We start from the raw sequence: 20,112 nt of genomic DNA, 5'->3' as shown, positions 1-20,112 counted from the left end.
TGCGCTCGTGCGCTTGATATATGCGTATTTGATTTGCCAATTTCGTGGCGACATTCTTAGCTTACATTCTTGGCGACATTTGCCCCTTAATTTGCTAAAAAGAGGATGGGTTAAAAAATGAAAAACATTGAAATAGAAAATTATCACTTTTTTGTGCTGCTAAAATTAGAGCAATTAATGTCAGTCTTGACATTTGAGTTTAGATAAGATGTAAGAATGTAAAATACTATTATAATATATAATGATATAAAACTTTTTATGTAATAGATTGCTCACTATACGTAATATATCAATGAAATACATGAGTTGGAGTTGTTAATCAGACGTGTAAATTAATTTAGCAGAGTCATTATTTTTCAGGAAACATATCTTGAGATTGATATTCCAATTTATTTCCATTAATTTTTCGGCGAGTATTTTGATCTGCGCTATTAATTATATTGTAATTAAACAGATGTAACACATGATTCGTATAATCTTTGTATATAACAGGTTTAATAGAAGATGCAAATATCTTTTGTAGAAAGTTATTAAAGTATACGATGATACCAAAGTATATGATAAATATTTAAAACTATTTCTTAATAATTTACATGTAATTAATATTAACAAGTTTTAAACAATTTTTGAGACTATAATTTGTTCTGCTATCTTCTTCAATTGAGTCATTTCACGTGAGTCATTTCTGTTTTTCATCTCTGCTATAAAATTTGCAAGAATGTAATTATGCAAAAATGCCAGAATGATATGGCCGTGATTTGCATTTCAATCGATTAAAACTTGGATGAATATTCCGTGATTGTCGTTGTTTTTATCGGAATATATTTTTCTTGTTACCTTTACCTTCACGGTTGACTGTCCACATTTTTCGCTGACTCGATCTATTTTCCATTTCCAGATCGAATCTGCAATCAATATTCAGAACAGTAAAAAATTTCCTGCGTGTTACGTAAATTATTACGCATTCACCTTGAATTGTGTGCTACAACAAATTATTTTATAGTCTTTTTGTAAGAATTCTAGAAAATATTTTCGAAAAATTTGTAATGTGTGATTAATTTCTAAATACCAAAATAGTTATAAAAAATTAATGCTATCAAGTCTAACAATGGTCACATCTTTTGAAATTTTATCTATATCTTATAATTTATACCTTATCATCATAGAATTGCATTCTATCATATACTTCTACATAAATCAAATATTTTCGAATGTTTTGAGATTTGTTAATATTTTTATTCACATAAGGAAAACTGATGTAACTACCTATGATTACTTGGAAACGTAGTGTAACTAACTAACTTTTGCATAATCGCGTTTCGTATCGTCATTGGCACAGTACATACAGAAGCGACACATATGCAAAATCGTATGGAGGCCACGAAAATTACTGGACCATGTACGCGCCATGCATTATTGTTGAGACAAAGAATAATTGCGTGAATAAAGGCCGGCAATAATCATGAGAACATTTTCTATATCATAATTGTGGGAACGTGCGGTAGAAACCGATGATCAATTTAAATGTGCATGTCGCGCAGTATCAGTAATTAGTACAGTCGTTAATTATTGACTTCTCTTCCGTCCTTTCAATCCGATATCGTTATATTGTGAAGGATAATGATGTGACGATGGAAAAATATACATGTTAAACTTTATATAACACATCTGTATTTGATACAAAATACTGCAAATTACATAATAAGCAAAGGATTATAAAAAAGCCAAATATTATTTGCAAATAGTTTTATGGATTATAATACAATGTCGTAAAATTCTTATTTAATTTTTTTTCTGTAAAAAAATTGTCTGATCATTATTTTTTACATATTTGAAGGTTCATTTTTGTGATGCTGCAGTAAATGGAATTCATGACATTTTTCTGTTCCATATTATTATTATTTTATTTTTTATTGAAGAACAATACATAATTAGCAATAATCAGCACTTAAATAACTCATTTTCTAACAGAAAAACCCTTCTGTCAAGTTTAAAATTAATATTTTCTGCGTTCAGATCTTCCTCTCAAAATTAATCAGACTAACTTTTAGACCCTTCCGCCCCGACGCCTTGTACTGATTCGAGCTGGAAGCTGGCGCTGCTTCTTCATTGTTCAACGCGGTGATACGTTCGGGATTTTCATTCTGCGAGAGTTCTCCAGCTGGTGCTTCCGTTGACTCTCCCGATTCACCCGAGTCGGGCTTGCCCTTCGGCAGATACTTCTTACCGTGAAAGAAAGGTCCGTAAGGGTGATGGAAAGGAAAACCAATCAAATACGGATCGGCATATAGAGGATAGCCAACCCCGCCCACAGGGCCGCCCTTGAAGCCTCCGTGAAAATGGTGAAAAGGACTGAAAGGGAATGGGAAACCCAGAATCGGCTTTCCGAAAGGGGGTCCATAATGGTGCGGGTAGCCGTTTTTTGTCGAGTTATTCTGATCGCCGTCGGCCGGTTCCTCGGTTTGCCTGTCATCATTATTGTTACCATTGCCGTTGTGATTGTGGCCGTGATTGTAACCGTGTCCGTAAGGAGGCCCGTAAAAGTCGGGACCGCCGTGATAAGGCCCGTGATGCCCGTAATGTCCGTTAGAGTTGTTCCCATTGTGGCCGTAAGGTCCGTAGAAGGAATCGTGGTGACCGTAGCCGCCGTAGTGAGGAAACGGAGAATAGGGATGGCCGTAACCGTGGCCGCCGAAAGGCGGACCGTAGCCGCGATGATCAGTTCCATTCTCCGGAGCCTCGCCCGACTCACCGCTTCCGTACGGATGATGATGGTGATGATGGTGATATCCGTGTCCATAAGGCCCGAAACCGTAGAAACCTGCGTGGGGCTTCGCTAGGAAGGAGGTGGCTCCGTGGAAGGCGGCTTTGGGAAAGTCGACGCCGTGATAAGAAGGAAATAGATTAGTGGACGACTGCTCGATATTACCGGTCGATGACTCGATGTTTGCAATATTGACTGATTTTTCAGTCGTTTCAGCATTGTTATTGTTCACTGGAAAATCGTAAGGTCTGTAAAAGTTCGGACGCTCCTGCCGTAGATAAGACTCATCGCGCAGAGATTCTTTCAGCTGCTCGTTTTCGTCGGATTCTTCGAGTCTCTCAGCAGAGTTTTCGTACAGCCCGTTGTAAGGATAAGAGTCTGGTCGATAATAACTGCCTGCGTTTGACGTGTTGTCGACGATGTTGTCTCGACTTGAGGTCGAGTCCGGATCATCTAGCTGAAGGGGTCCCGTCAGGACGGATTGTAGAGACGAGCGATTTCTGCGGGATTGTATATCGCCTAATACGGCCGGTGACAGCACTGTGGCTACATTCTTCGCGAAATTCGCCAGTATTTCCGGATCTGAATTGAAAAGAGCAATTTGACAGATGCCAAAATTTTGACAGAACTGGAAAGAATTAGTTAAAAATTTTAACTCTTCTTTCTTAAATTATGCTTACTGATTGCGCTCCTTGCTGTTTCCCCGACATTTATTACGCACCAGAGTGCGATGCAGAGTGCGAATATCTGTAACGAAAGAAAATTCAGTATTACATTCCATATTTTATTCAGTAATTCAATATTACTGATTCAATATTGATGTTGTGATTGCATACAGCGTAGTAACAATTGCAGGATTAAAAGCTTAATAAGTAACACAAATTCATTAAAGTATTTTTATTCTGACCGTGATGCAATCTCAAACATCGTCCTTTTCCTGTCACACGATAATACGTCTAATTATAGTATAATTATAGTATAATTATAGTATAATTATTCATTATTGTATAATTAAAAGAAACTGATAAAACATTATATTTGATAAAATATTAAGTTATAATAAATAAAGATTAGCGATAACAATAATTTCAGTAATCAAGATTCATATTTAGCAAGAATCTAGCATAATTAATATTCAAATTATTATTCAAATGTTTAAATTAAAAATAAAAATAGTAATTATATCTTAGATGCCAATTAGTACTAATTAGTACTGTAAAGTAGTATAAAGTTTATCAAAAAATTGAATTTATCCTTAATAATAATATATAAAATATTAGAATCGAAACAATCGCAAGATTTTATTGCTTGCCATGCCACAATTGAACATGAAACGATAATAATTGACAACGTTCGACAGCTAAGATTTTTCGTAAAAAACTACATAACTAATAAAAAGCTGCGTAATACACGATAACACGAGTAGCGTGACCGGTATGATCTCCCGTAGCATTATGTTTTATTTGCCATTGCGTAAGGAAAAAAGAAGAGGCGCGTATGCACATAAATCCGACGATCAACGCACCGTCGCAGTAACAACGGATTGTGTAAAATCTCAGCGAAAAGAAGCGCCGACACACACACACGCATCAGCGCAAATATCAGTCCTGGACATGCTTATTACTGCGTCTCGTCGCATGGAACTCAATTCTTATAATAATAGAATCGGTCTGTGTGCGGTCATGCCGATTGCATTTTCGCGAAGTATGCAGGAAACATTGTTGGAACACATGGAGCTTCCGGTAAAGTAATAGTTTCGTAACTAATTTTACAATTTTACAAAATAATAGTTTAGCAACTAATTTCGTAATTTTACAATTTTAAAAGTGCAGGGAGAATTTTACAACGCAACGTTTTCAATTAAAGTCTGAGAGAGATAGTCATTTATAAACTTAATATCAATATTTTTAAATAGATATATAGAAAATAGAAAATTTATACATTAATAAAAAAGAGAAACTCGGTAACGGAACTTGTAATTGAAGATTTTCTTTTGACTTATGTAGGATTCGTATAACAAAAGACACACTGTTGCGTTTGTGTTACATACGGATATTTTACCGGTTATTATTTCTTATCCGCTATTTTATAAAATACGTAGTTCTAAAGGAATAATTTGAAAACATTTTTTAATGTGAGTATTCACATAAGTGAATGACACAATTTTTGTTACGTTCTGTGACATGAAAGTACTAAGCTTATAAAATATCTATTTATTGACATATATGTTACATATATTTTTTCAATATTATTTTTTATCAGTTTTTTATCCATGAATTTAATTTATATGATAATAAAATCTCTGGATGTGTAATTTATTAAAACAGAATATGAACAAAATTTTATCAATACGTTATTGCCACAAATAGCAACAAACATGCAAAAATAAAATGTCGAAAATGATGTAGGATTGTTGAGTCTGTAACAAAAAGAATAACGTCTTGTCTATCCAGCGTATTTTAAAATTAAATCTTCATTTATAAGTATTCATTCATAAAATTGATTTTCTATCGTGCGCTTTGCGCGTGATCGTATATATTTCTTTGCACAGCAATAAAAGACGAATCATTGTTATGACTTAAAATTAGATTAACGTTTCTGTACTTTTTTCAGTAAAATTTCATTAAGCTGTGATGCGTTTAATGATGGTTGTTAGGCTTCCGTTTATGATTTATTTATTTTTTAACTTAAGTTCCTTGACCTATTGGAGTTAGAGCGTTAGTGAATTATGGAATTGCAGTTCTTTTCACTCGTTCAATAAATAACTTGTATGTCTTTATATTTTTTCCACATGACCCAAATAAACATATTAATAAATTGCAATAATTGAGAATGCAAACAATACTATTTTAAAATTAAATAAAACAATGAAATTTAATATCTAAAATTTATAATAATTTGATTGCATCAATTTTTAGTTACGTATACACAGACAACTATATATTAAATAACAATATAACTCTTTATTTGTAAAAGTTAATAAAATAGATTCTCGGCACTAATATGTCATTTTTGGTTGCAATTGATTTAAACATTTTGCAGCCATTAAAAAAAAGCAGTATAAGCTATATACTTCAGTTCAGAATAACATCAAAGGAATAAGATGTTAATAGCCTCATAAACAAATTCGTTAACGATCTATTGGCTTATCATATAAAATTACGTGGAAATTAACTTCCATAATTTATAATCGAAAGACTGACGCGTACTTGCATCCGTGCATTCTCGTAGCATACCGATGTAATAAACGCGCATCGATTTACTCGCATATTGAATAATAAAAGGGAAACGTAAATCGCACGCATTCCGATAAATATTCCGATATATCGGTTTCACACTTCACACAGATCTATTCTTGTAACATGTAATTCTTGCGCGTGAGAAATTTTTGTTCTTTATTACTTAGTGCGTTATCACAAGTTGTAATTGTTATAAAATTGCAATTTTTTTTTACTCTTTTCTGTAGCAAATGGTGATTAATATGCAAGAATACTCACATGCGATTGGTAATGCATCGTGCGTGCGGTTCTTGACGACTAAGGGACAGACATCGAGCCCGATGTCATTTATACTTTCTCTCCTTAAACGACTTTATCCTCGATATGAATTCTAGGGTGTAAAGGGTGGATCGCAAAATTGCGAATTTTATATTTTTCGATCGTCTGAATTGAAAACCGAATCAAAAGTAAAATAAATTTATTAATTTTGTTAATGAAGAAGAGGATATACTGACAAATTTTGAAATACGCTAAATATTGCATTAATTTGTATTTAAATCTTATGAGTAATTAAACGCAACAATACAGCATTATATATATATATAAAGACATTCGTGTATTTCTGTATGTTTACATATAAATCTTGATATTATAAATGATATGGCAATGAATGGTGGCACACATAAGCAATGTGTAGATGCGTAAAATATTGCATGTCGCAAAGTTTCTGTTTTTAATTAAAATTTTAAAAAATATTTTCAAAAAGTGATTATTATTAATTTACGTGAAAGCCGTCATGCAACTTCCATGTTGCGTAAATTAATTCAACGGACAGCATTAATTAATAATCCTTTATCATTTTTATTTCATATCATAATTGCTAATATTGTGCTTCAAGGTATAATTTTGCGATATAAACACTTTCACTGCTAAAGAATTTTATAGTGAAAAGACGGAAGCTTGATTGATTAATTTATGATTTTTATGGCTACGACGAGATCATTCTGGCAGTCTAATTTCAGTAGATTAATAGCCGATTTGGCTGATCGTGCCGACGACACCAGGAGCGATGACTCCAGGAAGATTGTAAATTTGCACAGGTCGAGGTGAAATTCCCACAAGTCGAACTGCTCGGAAATTCGGCGTGATAATTACCGGCCGTTGAGTGTTACTAAAAATGTTCAATTGTCTAGCTTGAGCTTCGGCATTGACTTGTCCATATCCCGGATATTTCGCGAGCATGCCGCTCACACTACCATATGGAATTCCACCTGTTGAATGTTGCAATCAAAATTTATTACATTAATTATTAGCATTACAATTTTTGCAATTATGCGATTAGTAAGTAAAACAAATTTTGTGCAGCATAGTTAAGTATTTTATTTATATAATTAATTTTGATGCTTTCCTTTAATTTTTTTGACATTTATTGTATTGTGCAATTGCACTTTATAACCGTGATATCATAAATCGATTTTGTCTACAGTTAAAATTTAACAGTGATGTAATCTGACATTTATTAGTAATATAGATAATAATATGCATGAAAGCATTAATAAATGCAAATTATTGTCAAAAAATGCGATTTTAGAATTTAATATCAATGATGTCATAAATTAATTTATTTGAAATTCGTGGAATTTATGACTTTAGTTTATTTATCAACCATAAATGTATATTGTTTAAAAATAGAAGCCGAATTTTTTTAATAAACGACTATTCTGACAGAAAAACACTTTATGCGAAGCTATTATAATTTAGGAAAACCTTGAAAACATTTTAAAAAGTTTTTTTTTATTTCTGTCTGCAGAATGATTTTTGGCTAAATTCAAATTTTAAATGAGATTCTTTTAATCGAATTTATTTGTTGTAGATAATTTGTTATACAATTTGGAAGCAATTACTTTACAAAGTTGTATCAATTTGTATTCTAAAATAATACACATTTATTTATAATAATTTAATAAACTGTTGAATTATCTGAAGTATCTAGATATCTATAACAGATTGCTACTTCTGTCGGGTGAAAGGAAAGACAGTTACAAATAATCACTAGTGCTGCTTTCTGTTGGAGCATAATCTGAATTCAACTCAAAAGAGCAGAAACAAAAATATTTTATCTCATTTAATTAACCATTTAATTTTGAAAATAATCATTGAAACATTTTAAATTATTTTGATTATTTATTGTATTTGAAGATTTTATAAATTTGAGAAAAATTGAAATGATAAAATTATTTAACATTAAATAAATATTTTTGCAAATATAATACTATAATATATTATAAATTTACAAATTTTTAAAATTATGCAATTATATTTAATTTTTTAAATTGGTTAGAAAGTCAAGAAATAGGTGTCTGACTTACCGTACGCTAATCCATTTACCATCTCCACTTTTCCTGCGCTGTCTGGTGCTGCTGTTGATAATTGTAACAGTGCTGCGAGTCCAAATAGCAGGGTAATCTACAGAAAATCACAGCAGTAATAGCAGCCTAAGAGACTTTAATGCGTGCATAAGAAAGGATATCTTTATGTAACTATACCAGAAAAATAATGTAACAATTTATTTAATATGTTTTATATAATAATCTGTCTGTGTTAGCAAATGTTAGCATAATATAGAACTCTTGACAATTTTTATTATTAATTTTTGTATAATAATTTATGAGATAAATCTACATAGATCAAATTAAACTAGTTACATATATTAAAATATATGGCTGAAAGTCTTCTTAATAAAGTGAATAAATGCAATGCTATTTTGTAGTCTGCTTACTTTTCCTTGCATAATAAATTACTCAATGAGAGAGTACACTGTATATGCATATTCTTGCAATTATGCAGCAATGCTGCGATTCGTGTAGTAAAAACACTATTTACGTAGTTTCTCATAAATTAAACACGCAGTTGTGTCACGATTGTGTCATCGTTCTCGGGTGTGGACTAATAAGTGAGATTCGCGACGCGTAGACACATTTGACCTCGAATCTGGTTGCATTAAGACAAATTTAAGCAATCGAAATAAAACAACAATTGCGTATAGAAAGTGTGCCGTCTCTTTGCATGCGAGTTTTTCGCGGGTTTTCTTTGTTAATAATCTGCATTTGCTATACAAACTTGTAGTCTTACAATGCTTCTAAATATTATCTATTCCCTCAATCTTTATAACAAATAACATGAAACAAATCTGTAAATTATCTAAATATAAAACAAGTATCAACAAACACTTTTTTTATGTATTATATTTTGTGTTTTAAATGCTATTAAAAGTGTCACATATTTTTTACTAAATTCAATATATTTTACTAAAAAAAAAAAAAAATAATCCTGTAACTATGCACTTTTTTATATAATAAATAATACTGTAACACATCCAAATTTTTTTTAGATAGAACTATAATAGCAAACGCATTTAATGTTATTTACTTTTATTTCGGAACATTAAATCTGATACATTATCCTCGCATATAATCGCGAGAACTCCTACACATCCTGCGCACTAAAGGCTTTGTCGGTATGTCCACCTACGAAATGATTATATTTTGTTTTCAATCACAAAACGCCTTTCACGTACCTTGGCAGACAGCATATCGCCGTTTCCAGCAGAGCACGACACGTACTAAGTAACTAGAGTACAAAGGCAAAGATCGAATTATATACACGTTACGTGACGCGGCGTGTACGTTTACGTTAACCAATCATAGACCGGTGTTGCCTTTCGATTGCGGGCGTTTTATTCAACTAGGATTTTATCAGAACGCACGCGAGGATATCGTGGGACCTACCTTGGGACACCTTAACCTTGGGGCACAGCAGCAGCCTCTCACATCGGGCGCGCTGACTCCTGCGCGCCAAGGAGCGATTTCCACGGCGGGCACAGTTTTCTCTTTGTCTCTTTTGCTTAGTTTTAACAAGGCTGACGTATGTCCTTGCTAATTGATGAGTATGTCATTTTAGATTGGAAACAGTTAAGCTAGTAAATAAGAAGGACGCGAATTAGCACTTAATAGCACGTTTCATTATAAGAAGACAGTTTATTTGTAAGAACTGTCATCAAAATCATTTGCGGATGCTTGATGTGAATGTGACAGGAACTAAACTCAATTAAGATGGATAGACGAGCGTTGTGCGGAAATTACGGATTATTATCTTTCCGAAAATCATAAAAATGTGTGAGTAAATAAAAAATATATTTTATAAAAAAACTTTAAACCACATATAATGGAAGGCTCCAAATGTTTTAACAAACGATAAATAATGAAAATGGCGATAAGAGCCGTTGCAGGATGTTCGTGCTAAATTTTAAATTTTTCTTAAAGAAATTAGTAAATTAGTCTACAAGAGACAGTTAAATTGTACACCGATCTCAATTCGAGATACTTAAAGTGTACGAAAATTTTAAAGTACATAGTTCTCATATATCGAGAAACTTTAATGTACGTATAGGAATTATTGTAAAGAAAGGAAGAGAGAAAAAATATCAGGGCGCGAGTGGCTAAGCCGGGAATTGAACCCGGGTCTTTCGCTTGCCGGGCGAATGTTCTTACCATTAAACTACTCAGACCCCACGCTTCTAACATTTATCTCTCCTAGATTAGGAAATCAACAATGCTGTAGGACATAAACGCGTCATAATGCCCGCGTGATTTAAAACTTTAAACCACATATAATGGAAGGCTCCAAATGTTTTAACAAACGATAAATAATGAAAATGGCGATAAGAGCCGTTGCAGGATGTTCGTGCTAAATTTTTAATTTTTCTTAAAGAAATTAGTAAATTAGTCTACAAGAGACAGTTAAATTGTACACCGATCTCAATTCACACTTTAAGTATCTCGAATTGAGATCGGTGTACAATTTAACTGTCTCTTGTAGACTAATTTACTAATTTCTTTAAGAAAAATTAAAAATTTAGCACGAACATCCTGCAACGGCTCTTATCGCCATTTTCATTATATTTTATAACATTTATAAAAGAAATTTTCAAACACATGACAAACATAGCGTTGTGCATTATTTAAATATTATTAGCGTGAACTAATTGTCTGCATCAATTAGTCACATGTGCATTGCAAGCTGATTGTATTCTTTCCAGGCGAGGACGCTCGTTGAGAAAGCATCTTGCGGTTATCTAATGTAATGCGACTTTAATGAACTTTTATAATGGACACTTAGACTTATAATGGACACAATATGTCTAGCTCAGCGGGAGAAAACGCTTGGAAAGTATCCTACGGACAAAAGCATGCGTCGCCCGCGAAACAATGTAATTTGAATTAATTTAATATTTTTATCTCAGTACCTGTGATCATATAGCCAAGCTGCTTGAAAAGCGCGCATTACGTAAAATAATTGAGCAGCGTCACTTAAATGCGCCTCTTTATGCAGGTTGCTTCAAAGCCATCTAAATGCCAAGGTACACGTCGCAGTATGTTTTAATTCACTATTTTTTACTCGCAAGCCATCTTTAGACTCGCGTTGCAAAGTAAAATTAGAATAATCAAGAGACTCTTACGAGATTATATATTGCGTACCGGATTAACGTCATTGTCTTTACGTCGCATCGTATAACGCGACATGCGTCGCGTGAAGGAGAAGCCCGAGTGCCCGAGCTAGAAATCTTGAACTACATCTACGTGTATGTAATTTATTTGACAACGACGTATTACTCGTGACGGATATAAATTCGTCACGGCTGCTTGAGCGGCTGATACCTCTTTCCCAGCTGTGGTCACTGGTGACACGCGCGATTGGCCCGCGCACCTTTCCTTTCCGGTACAGTATTCTATTCTTGTAACACGAGACGGAGTTCTCTCCGCACTGACTATCCACTTGAATACGTGATCAAGACGAAAATGGATTAATTATACGCCGCAAAGAAGTTTATGGTTGATAAAGCTTTTGGAGGACACATTCGCAGGATGTTTGAAGAACGTAACACATAAGAACAATAAAAAGAATTGTAAAAATTTATATTTTTGTTTGATAAAAATTAACTTTGATAACTCTCTGCGAAAATAATTTTTTATATTTGCTAAATATCTCTATTATAAATTAATCAAGTAGTAAAAGTCTTTAAAATAAATATATTAATTTAATCTACGATGTTCAAAATCTGTATTATTCTTGATTCTTCATAAAGAACGCAATAATAAAAATCAATTTCCAAATTTGTTTGAAAATCTTGTGTATGTATGATCTAATATAGCGCAACAATAAATTGGAGCGCAATAACCGATTATCTGCACCGAGATTTTGTTGCATTACGCATAATTGCTCCGTTTCTCTCGTTAGTGAATTGATGTAAAAGATAGAGTAATTATCAATAAATTGCTTATTAAACAGCGTAAAAAGATCATTGCGCTTGTACGACAAAAATTGGATCAAGGGTATCCGCTCCTCGAAAAGAGACCGGCAATTACATAACAAGGTTAATGATCTAGTCTCGTAGATTCGTAGCGATTGTTGTGATGATAAATATCTGCTGAAAAAACATTGCTATTATAGAAGAGAAAGAGAGAAAAAGAGTACTAAAAAAACATATTAATTTAATAAAAACTATGCTTAATTATCAAATTATCATAATTATGTGTTAATTTTATATACAAAGATTCGAAAATAAATAATCGGATCTAAATAACAAAATTTTGAGCGAACATTTATATTAAACCAATAGAATTGCGTCTTTAACACAGTGCAGAAAGGATTTAAGCAAAGAATTCGGAAATGTATCAAAATTCAAAGAAGACAATGTCAATATTTTCTATAAAATACAAAAAATGCACTAAAATCTGTAACGCAAGCCGTGTAAATCATGTCACAAATATAAATAAAATAAAAAAATATTATTTTCTACATTAACATTTTCCAACTAATTTATTTAATAAAAAAAGCTACATTGGTGATTTATAAATATTAACTACTCTTAGTTTTTACAACGCGCCAATTTTATTCTTATCTTCTTAGTTCATTTATCTATATTTATCAATATTGTAATTTTATGTGTTACTTGAATCTATTAAAAATGGGATTTACATTGAATCAGTTGATAATTAATTGTTATGTATATCTTAGCTCACTTATTGTTAGTATAAATAAAAAAAAATGTTTGTGTAAATGTTAAAGTTTTTATTAATACTGAAAAGAGGTAATTTTGGCCAAATTAATAAATTGAAATTGTACATAGTTTTAATACATAATCGGTTAATCTTGAGCGTGAAATATGAAAAACAAATTTCAATTTATTTTTAATTATTGTAATACAAAAATTGTTAAAAAATTATAATTTTAACATAAATAACAAAATTTTATATATAAAAATTTAACATTCTGGCAGTTAATCAATTTGTATAAAATTTGTATAAAATTATAAATTCACAGATATGAGATTTGTATGTCTATAAATAAAAAGAATTAATTTCTAGCTAAATAATTAATTGTCAAGTTTTATTGTAAAAAATATTATGACGTACAGATTTCTGTACATTTAACGTAAATGAAATAAAGTTATAATTAATGAAAAAAGAAGGATCAACACAAAAATACATACATATAATACATTGTTTGATAATAAATTAATCAGAACTGCTATTAAATTTATTTCTATTTTTGTAGGATTTATATTTTTATATTTTCCTCCTTAAATGCTTAATATCTATATCTTATTAATTTTGACAACATCGCGAGATGGACATAAATATCAATTGTTTTTTGAGAGTACACAGTCTTCTGTATCGAATCTGGCCGAAACGTCATTAATTGTAATAACACTGATATCCACGCTATTTTTATGTAATTAATTCAATTTTTTTTTTAAGTTTAATGCTGAGATTAGTACAAACAAGATTCAATTTTGAAAGTGGATGAATTGTCTCATCGATCAAATCACCGATTAAAAAAAAATCACAATATTATCGAAGTATTATGAACGAGCAGAAAATTTCAACTCCTAACAAGATTTTCTTGCGTTACAAGGAGGTATAATTTCTTCGAGGTTTTGCATGATTTCATCGCGGCGCACGTAGGCCGCGCGAGAGTGCGCCAGCAATTGAACGAATACGGCGACACTTTCGAGTGAGGCATTATGTAATCCTTCTGTAACGTTTATTTATAACAAAAGTACCTTCGACTATGTACAACAACGTAATTACGAGACAGAAAAAACTATTACAACACCTTCGGCTGGATCGCGGTTAACCATCCATATCTAAACTGCGCTTTCTCTGGAATCAAGATTAAGTTGCTAAAATATGCTACGATGATAAACTATTGCAAAAATTACGAATATTGTGCGTGTTAAAATAAACGTCACGTATTAATTTATTGCTTTTTAATTGAAAATGTTTTCCCATGATCAAACGGTAGATACCGGTAAATACCGGTAAATAACGGAAAATACTTAATTGTAATCATTTACGATCTACATAATAATATAGTCTACGTTCCGGATCCTTTATAAATTTGCTCTGTAATAACAACCTGCGTTTTTCTTTGTCTTCTTCCCTTTCTTCGCCGCTATTGTGCTCCGGATTCTTATTTAACCTTAATATGCTTCCAGTCCTTTCGTTGGCTTGATCATTTCTCACTCGATTCGGTGGAATGTTCTGCAGCAATAGGTTGCTTACTGCGTAAGTCTGAAAGCGTAAAATTTTATTAATTCGTGTTATTATACGTAATTTGATGGGACATTGCATTTAATGATACTAATTTGTTGTGTGTAAAATTTGTGTATGTTTAATGAATAATTCTTACATTATACAGCTTACGCATTTTCACAGAATATGAACAAATAATTTAACTTTCTTTTTTTAAGTTCTAGCATATTTTATACTTATTGCAAGATTGTTGGCGTGATAATTTTGAAATTAATATTGTAAAAATATTTTATCCGAACGAATGAAAGAAAGTAAAATTCATGCCTTAATAATCATAATTCTTTGAAATCCGAGACATAGAGGACATTATCTGCTTGGAGCTGTATTGAGTCAGTTGCATCATCCTGTGATGTGGTGACAAACTTACTTCTGGCGGCATCCGAAAGCTATCGTTGCCATTCTCATCATTAATAATCCCGTCGTAAATGCTAGCGTCATTTATCTTCTTCACTTCTTCTTTGTTTATTTCAAGATTTTTCAAAGGATGGTTCTTACTTTTGTCTTGAGTTTTCTCTATTAGTATCAATTTTTTAATTTCTCCGTCAGCGATCCTAATATCAGAGTCATTTTCCTTACCCCTTTGTTTTATCAACATTTTATCATATGTATTTTTATTATTAGCATTCTGTTCATTATTATTCTTCTTTCTGCGCTTTAAATTAGTTTCCAATTTTTGCATCGGCTCTTTCCGAGCAACTGTCACGTTTTTCTTCGTGGAGTCAAAGTTTTCTCTCTCATCCGGATAAATGGTCTTCCTCATGATTTTCTCTTTCGAGATTCTCGATCGATGCTCGATCGTTCGCGTTTTCGGAGTCGAAGTTTTCACTTGAAGATTCTCAGCTTCGCTCGTTTCGGGCGTGATAGTCCATTTAGGAGATTTCAGTTCGCTCTTTTTCGCGGCCTCATCCGTTTTCGAATACTTCCTTTGAACGGGTATGAAAATTGATTTACTTGTGTCAAGGTCGGCTATCGCCGCAGGCGTAGCTGACGTTGTCGTCGACGCTTGAGGTTTCTTGCGTCTCCTTTTGGTCGATTCAGTAATAGACTCGGCAGGTGTGCTGTCGGGGGGGATCGTAGAGTTGTTCTGCGATATTTTTCGTCGACGTTTCTTTCGTTTTCCAGTCATAGAAGGAATTTCTGTCATGCCGTTGGATAATCGATTCGCCGCCTGCGATTCTGATTCATTAGTCTTATTCAACTCGATATATTCTGTCGTGGCCTCTTTTTCTGCTTCGTTAAAAGCTTCTCTGCTTCTCAGTCCGTTCGAATCAAAGCGCGTGTTATTAGACATCTTTTTGTTGGCTTGGGGATTTTTTCTTTTTCTACTTTTTCTTTCCTTGGGGATTTCTTTATCCGAGAACAATTTGCGCGATGAGAAACGATCTTTATTTTCCCTCGAAGTCTCTTCCTTGGACTCGTCCTCGTCCTCTAGGAATTTCTTGATGGATCTGCTGATCTCTCGCGCAGTAGAAGACCTTCGCGGTTTTATATCGCGACTGGAACTGTACCTGCTGCTAAACTTCGTAAACGGCAGCCGCTCGGTGCTGGTTTCCTCGCGATCGTCCATATTTCTGCGCGAGACGTCGCGTCTAGCATTCACGTGAGACTTGGAAGGCACGTCGTATTTTTCCCAAGGATAAATTGGTCTCTCGCGTCTCGTAGACTCTTCCTCGTTCTTGTCGCCATAAAACAGCTCCTTGATCCTGTTAGCTCGTTTTTGTTTTCTTTGCCGCTCCTTTGCCAGTCTTTCTCGCCTCTCCCAAGGATATTCAAACCTGTCGTAATTTTGTAGCCATCTGTATTTGTTTTCCTTGTCTTTTTCGTCGGCGTGCCAAGGAAATACGTAATCCTCGCTGCCTTCTTCGGATTCGTCGCTTTCTTCCTTGATCATCGACTTGTACTTTGAAAACGGAAAAGGGCTGTAGAACGACGCTTTCTCGGAACGTTCGTCGTCTCTGTCGCTTTCAGCCGACGATGGTCGCTCTCTATACGTGAAAAACGTCTGTTCCTTATTCGAGCCTTCCTCCTCCTTCGAAGAAACTTCTTCGGAATCGTCGTCTTGCGGCAACTCCGTCTTAATTGGCGTTTCGACTTGTTCCTCGGCTTTCTCGGAAGAATCGTCACTCCACGGGCTTGCTGCATTTTTAGGATAATCGGTATCTTCGTCTTCTTCTTCGTGTTTCGCGCGATTCTTGCTCGATGTCGTCGTCGCTTCCTCGGGAAACGTTTCCGCGTATCCTGGTGGATCGGATTCTAAGTACTCTTTCAAATCCTGCACCGCCTTCGAGCTCGAGGAACTCGCAGTAGTGACGTCGTCAATATTTTCACGAACCTCATACGAGTTCGTCGTACTTTCTGTCTCCTTTTCGGCATTTTCTTCAGATTCCGTTTCGACACTCTCGGCCTTCTTCGGCTCGCGACGTGCGTTCTTCGTACGATAAATCATTTGACGCATGGCGGATTCTTCTGGGCGGTAAACGTCGCCCAGGCTACTTTCTTCGCCCTCGATTAATGACGTTGCACTTTCGATTTCTGTAGTGTCGGTCGAATTTAACGACGCAGAATTGTTCCGCTGATCGTCGACTGGTTTTTTTTTTCTTGTGAACTGATTATACCGCGGCTCCTTTCGCCTGTTGTCTTCATCCACCGTTCTCGAGTTCGCGTTAAACTTACCGAATCCCATCGCATTCCATTTAGGCTTTGAATGTCTTATTCGATCTCTAATCGTGTAGATGATTCTCGGAGAAGATTCGCTCTTCTGATCGTCGCTCGTCGAGTTTTTCCGTCTCTTCTTGCCTTCGACTTTCAGAGTTGACAAGTTTTGTTTACTTTCCGCAATCTCCAAATCTATTGTTTCAGGCGTCGAGTTTGTTTCTGTCGTTGTCTCTTCGACCGATTGTACAATCGTGCTACTTTCAACAGCGTCGATTTCTGCGGATTTTTTAGCTGCAGTTTCATTAATCACACTTTCGGAGAAATTCGTAATATCGTTTGTCGTGCTGCGCTTCTTTATCTTGATGGCATGATGATGAGCGATGATGCGAGAAAGACTCGGAGCTCTCAGCAAGGATATTCTGCTCTTACTCGGCGGTCTGTGCTTCCTGTAAGTCGACTGTCGCGGAGTTACATACTTCGGCGGAGGTAGCAGACCTTTGATTTCCGACGATTTTGTGCTGTTCGTCGCATTGATCTCCGTGACGTTCGGCATCGACGTGGTCTTCTCCTTCGGCGGGCTCGGCGTGATGTGCACTATTTGCAGCGAGTTTTCGCTACCTGCGGTCTCCAGGATCTGCGTAGCCGGCGACAAGGTGATCTTCTCGTGAATCTGATTCGCCAAGTGCCTGATGTTTCCCATCACGTCCTCGTACACCTGATTTTGATAAGACGCGATCTGATACTTTTTTGGCGATTGCGTGGTAGTGGTGGTGGAACTCCTCGGCCTCGTTATTCGACTCTTCACTCTGCGCCCCGCGTTATGCGGTATCGTATTTCGCACGGTGTACATGTACGCGTTCCTGCCTCTTCCGGTCTGCGGATCGTATTTGTAGTTGATGCGTATCGACTCCTGGGCTTCGCGCGCACGATTTCTGTTCCGCAGCTGACGGCCGTCGCGCTCCGGCTTTTTCGAGACGCGCGGCACGACGTAATCGTCCTTCTGCTGGGGCAGCGCGAGGATTTGCGAGGCGAACTTCGTAGAGTTCAATTCCGACGGCGGGGTCGGATCTGCGATCAGCTTTTCGGCGAACAACGGACTGTCGAGAGGATTCTCGTCGAAGTATTTGGCCTTCAGGCAGTCCAGCTTGTCTCCCAGACCGCGCAGATGCGGCAAATCCTCCTGCGGACCTCGCTCGGCATCCGGCTCTTCTTTTTCGGGCAACACCTTGTCCAGACTGGGCTCCACCGCGTCGCATTGCTTGTAGGCGTTCCGCGAATCGTAAAATTCCATTCCGCGCGAGGTTTTTCGCGGGACCGTCTTGGGATCGACGATATATTTCAACGCCGACGCACTGGGCACGTTCTCGTCGTTGTAGAAAGGATACTTCTTCCAATCTATAGCGGCTTCTGTTGTCGTAGACGGCTCCACGGGGCTGTCTTCAGCGAGCTCTTCGACGTAATCGAAACTTGGAACATCAGTCTCGACTTTACCTTTCTCCTTAATTTCCGACGAAGTTTTGTTGTCATCTTTGTCATTGAAACGCACGGCGATCTCCTTATCGATGACGTCGCCGCTAATTTTTGGAGACTCATTCAACAGCTCTTCGTGATCTTTTTCATCCGCTCTGTTCTTCAAGTTTTTCGATCGCCTTTCGCCTCGCGAGACATTTCTCTTTTTCTGCGACAACTCCTCACTTGTGTCATTTTTCCGCTCATTCGGTTTCTCTGATATTGATTTTTTTGTAGCTTTTAGATCGCCGGTTGCCGTTTCTCTCGCGTCTTCAGCGTTCTCGCTTTCACCGACAGCGACAGTATTATTTTTCTTGCTCGTCAAGGTCGCGGATGTTCCGCTCTCGCCGGCGCGCGATCTCGCGGGGGATGCTAATCGATCGATTATTCCCCGACTCGCCGACTTTCCCTTCGGCCTGTCAGTTACCCTACTGAACGAACCTTCAAGCCGCTCCGATTTGCCGTCATTGGTCACAGTATTGTTTGCCGCAGCTGCTTTCACATCGGCGGCCGTGCCGCTGCGTTCGCGGAACTCACCTTCGTCGTCGGATCTCTTTCTCCTGGAGCGTGTTCTCCAGCTCGCCTCAGGCGCCAACGGCAAATATCTGAATGCATTGTCAGGCTGCGGCTTGCCGTCCGTATGAGAAGGATAATTGTCGCTCTGCCTGCTATTACGATAATTGCCGTAAATGTTCGCGATACTGGGCGGCGGCGGCGGCGGTAGCAGCTTCGTAGACGGAAGTGAATTTTTGTAATAAGGCAAATGCGCCGAACGGATGTAGGGATCGACATGTAACTTAATCGATTGAGGATGATGTTGATCCTGCAGGGGGTTTCTCCAGTTAGTTTCCCGCGACGATTCGCTTTCGTCGCTCGAATGATCCGCGGCTGAAGGACGATTTATTGGGAAGATCGAATGAGCGACTTGTCGAGCGCTCGGCGGCCTCATCAAGGTGAGGTCCTCCGGATAAATAATCTTTTTTCTTCCTTGGGGAGACTGGCTCTTCTGTTTGTTATTAATGTGGTTCAGCATTTTGTTGTATTTCGCGTTCAACTCATCGCGAATTCTTCCGTAATCGTCCTCTTCTTCGAAAGATGACGGAGGTTGTTGATAAGGCGATCGGTCAGTGGTAGGTTTGGCAACTTTCTTCGGCTGTTCTGGTCGCACGAGGACCTTGTATTTGATCTTGTTTTTCGTAATGACGATGTTGCTGTTGTCGAGGATAGGACTGAGGAAGGGATTTTCCTTGTAGCCGCCTATTTGCGAGAAGGCTTCTTTAGTCATATTGAGCGTCATAACAGTCGTAGT

General features: G+C 36.1%; 3 protein-coding genes and 1 non-coding gene across 4 annotated transcripts; all 4 read right to left on the bottom strand.

Moving 5' to 3' along the window:
- Nucleotides 1–563: 563 nt before the first annotated feature.
- LOC105675640 (uncharacterized) lies at nt 564–3,691 on the bottom strand. The gene is made up of 3 exons (XM_067347222.1): nt 3,672–3,691; nt 3,445–3,569; nt 564–3,346 (listed from the first exon to the last, which is right to left on the bottom strand). Exons 1-3 carry the CDS (start codon nt 3,689–3,691, stop codon nt 2,013–2,015), a joined length of 1,479 nt encoding a protein of 492 aa, XP_067203323.1. The 3' UTR covers nt 564–2,012.
- A 2,826-nt stretch (nt 3,692–6,517) lies between these two features.
- Nucleotides 6,518–12,593, bottom strand: LOC105675646 (uncharacterized). The gene is made up of 3 exons (XM_012372928.2): nt 9,560–12,593; nt 8,352–8,448; nt 6,518–7,253 (listed from the first exon to the last, which is right to left on the bottom strand). Exons 1-3 carry the CDS (start codon nt 9,572–9,574, stop codon nt 7,009–7,011), a joined length of 357 nt encoding a protein of 118 aa, XP_012228351.1. The 5' UTR covers nt 9,575–12,593; the 3' UTR covers nt 6,518–7,008.
- TRNAA-GGC (transfer RNA alanine (anticodon GGC)) lies at nt 10,478–10,550 on the bottom strand. The gene has a single exon. It is a non-coding gene; the product is annotated as a tRNA-Ala (tRNA).
- Nucleotides 12,594–13,403: 810 nt separating the features above from the next.
- LOC136997268 (myosin-2 heavy chain-like) lies at nt 13,404–20,101 on the bottom strand. The gene is made up of 2 exons (XM_067347813.1): nt 15,007–20,101; nt 13,404–14,618 (listed from the first exon to the last, which is right to left on the bottom strand). The coding sequence occupies exons 1-2, from the start codon at nt 20,098–20,100 to the stop codon at nt 14,394–14,396; spliced, it is 5,319 nt and encodes a 1,772-aa protein (XP_067203914.1). The 5' UTR covers nt 20,101; the 3' UTR covers nt 13,404–14,393.
- Nucleotides 20,102–20,112: the final 11 nt, after the last annotated feature.

The sequence above is a fragment of the Linepithema humile genome, chromosome 1 (genome assembly GCF_040581485.1).
Source record: "Linepithema humile isolate Giens D197 chromosome 1, Lhum_UNIL_v1.0, whole genome shotgun sequence".
Lineage (NCBI taxonomy): Eukaryota > Metazoa > Arthropoda > Insecta > Hymenoptera > Formicidae > Linepithema > Linepithema humile.
Note: the sequence above shows the minus strand (reverse complement) of the source record. Positions and strands in the feature narration are given on the sequence as shown.

Excerpts from the sequence above, each read along its gene's own strand:
- LOC105675640 (XM_067347222.1), bottom strand. The coding sequence starts at position 3,691 with ATGTTTGAGATTGCATCACG. Across the intron at positions 3,570-3,671 it reads ATGTTTGAGATTGCATCACG|TAATATTGAATTACTGAATA; the intron begins GTCAGAATAAAA and ends ATATTGAATCAG. Across the intron at positions 3,347-3,444 it reads AACAGCAAGGAGCGCAATCA|ATCCGGAAATACTGGCGAAT; the intron begins GTAAGCATAATT and ends TTTTCAATTCAG.
- LOC105675646 (XM_012372928.2), bottom strand. Across the intron at positions 7,254-8,351 it reads GGTAAATGGATTAGCGTACG|GTGGAATTCCATATGGTAGT; the intron begins GTAAGTCAGACA and ends AACATTCAACAG.
- LOC136997268 (XM_067347813.1), bottom strand. The coding sequence starts at position 20,100 with ATGACGCTCAATATGACTAAAGAAGCCTTCTCGCAAATAGGCGGCTAC. Across the intron at positions 14,619-15,006 it reads GCTTTCGGATGCCGCCAGAA|ACTTACGCAGTAAGCAACCT; the intron begins GTAAGTTTGTCA and ends TTACGCTTTCAG.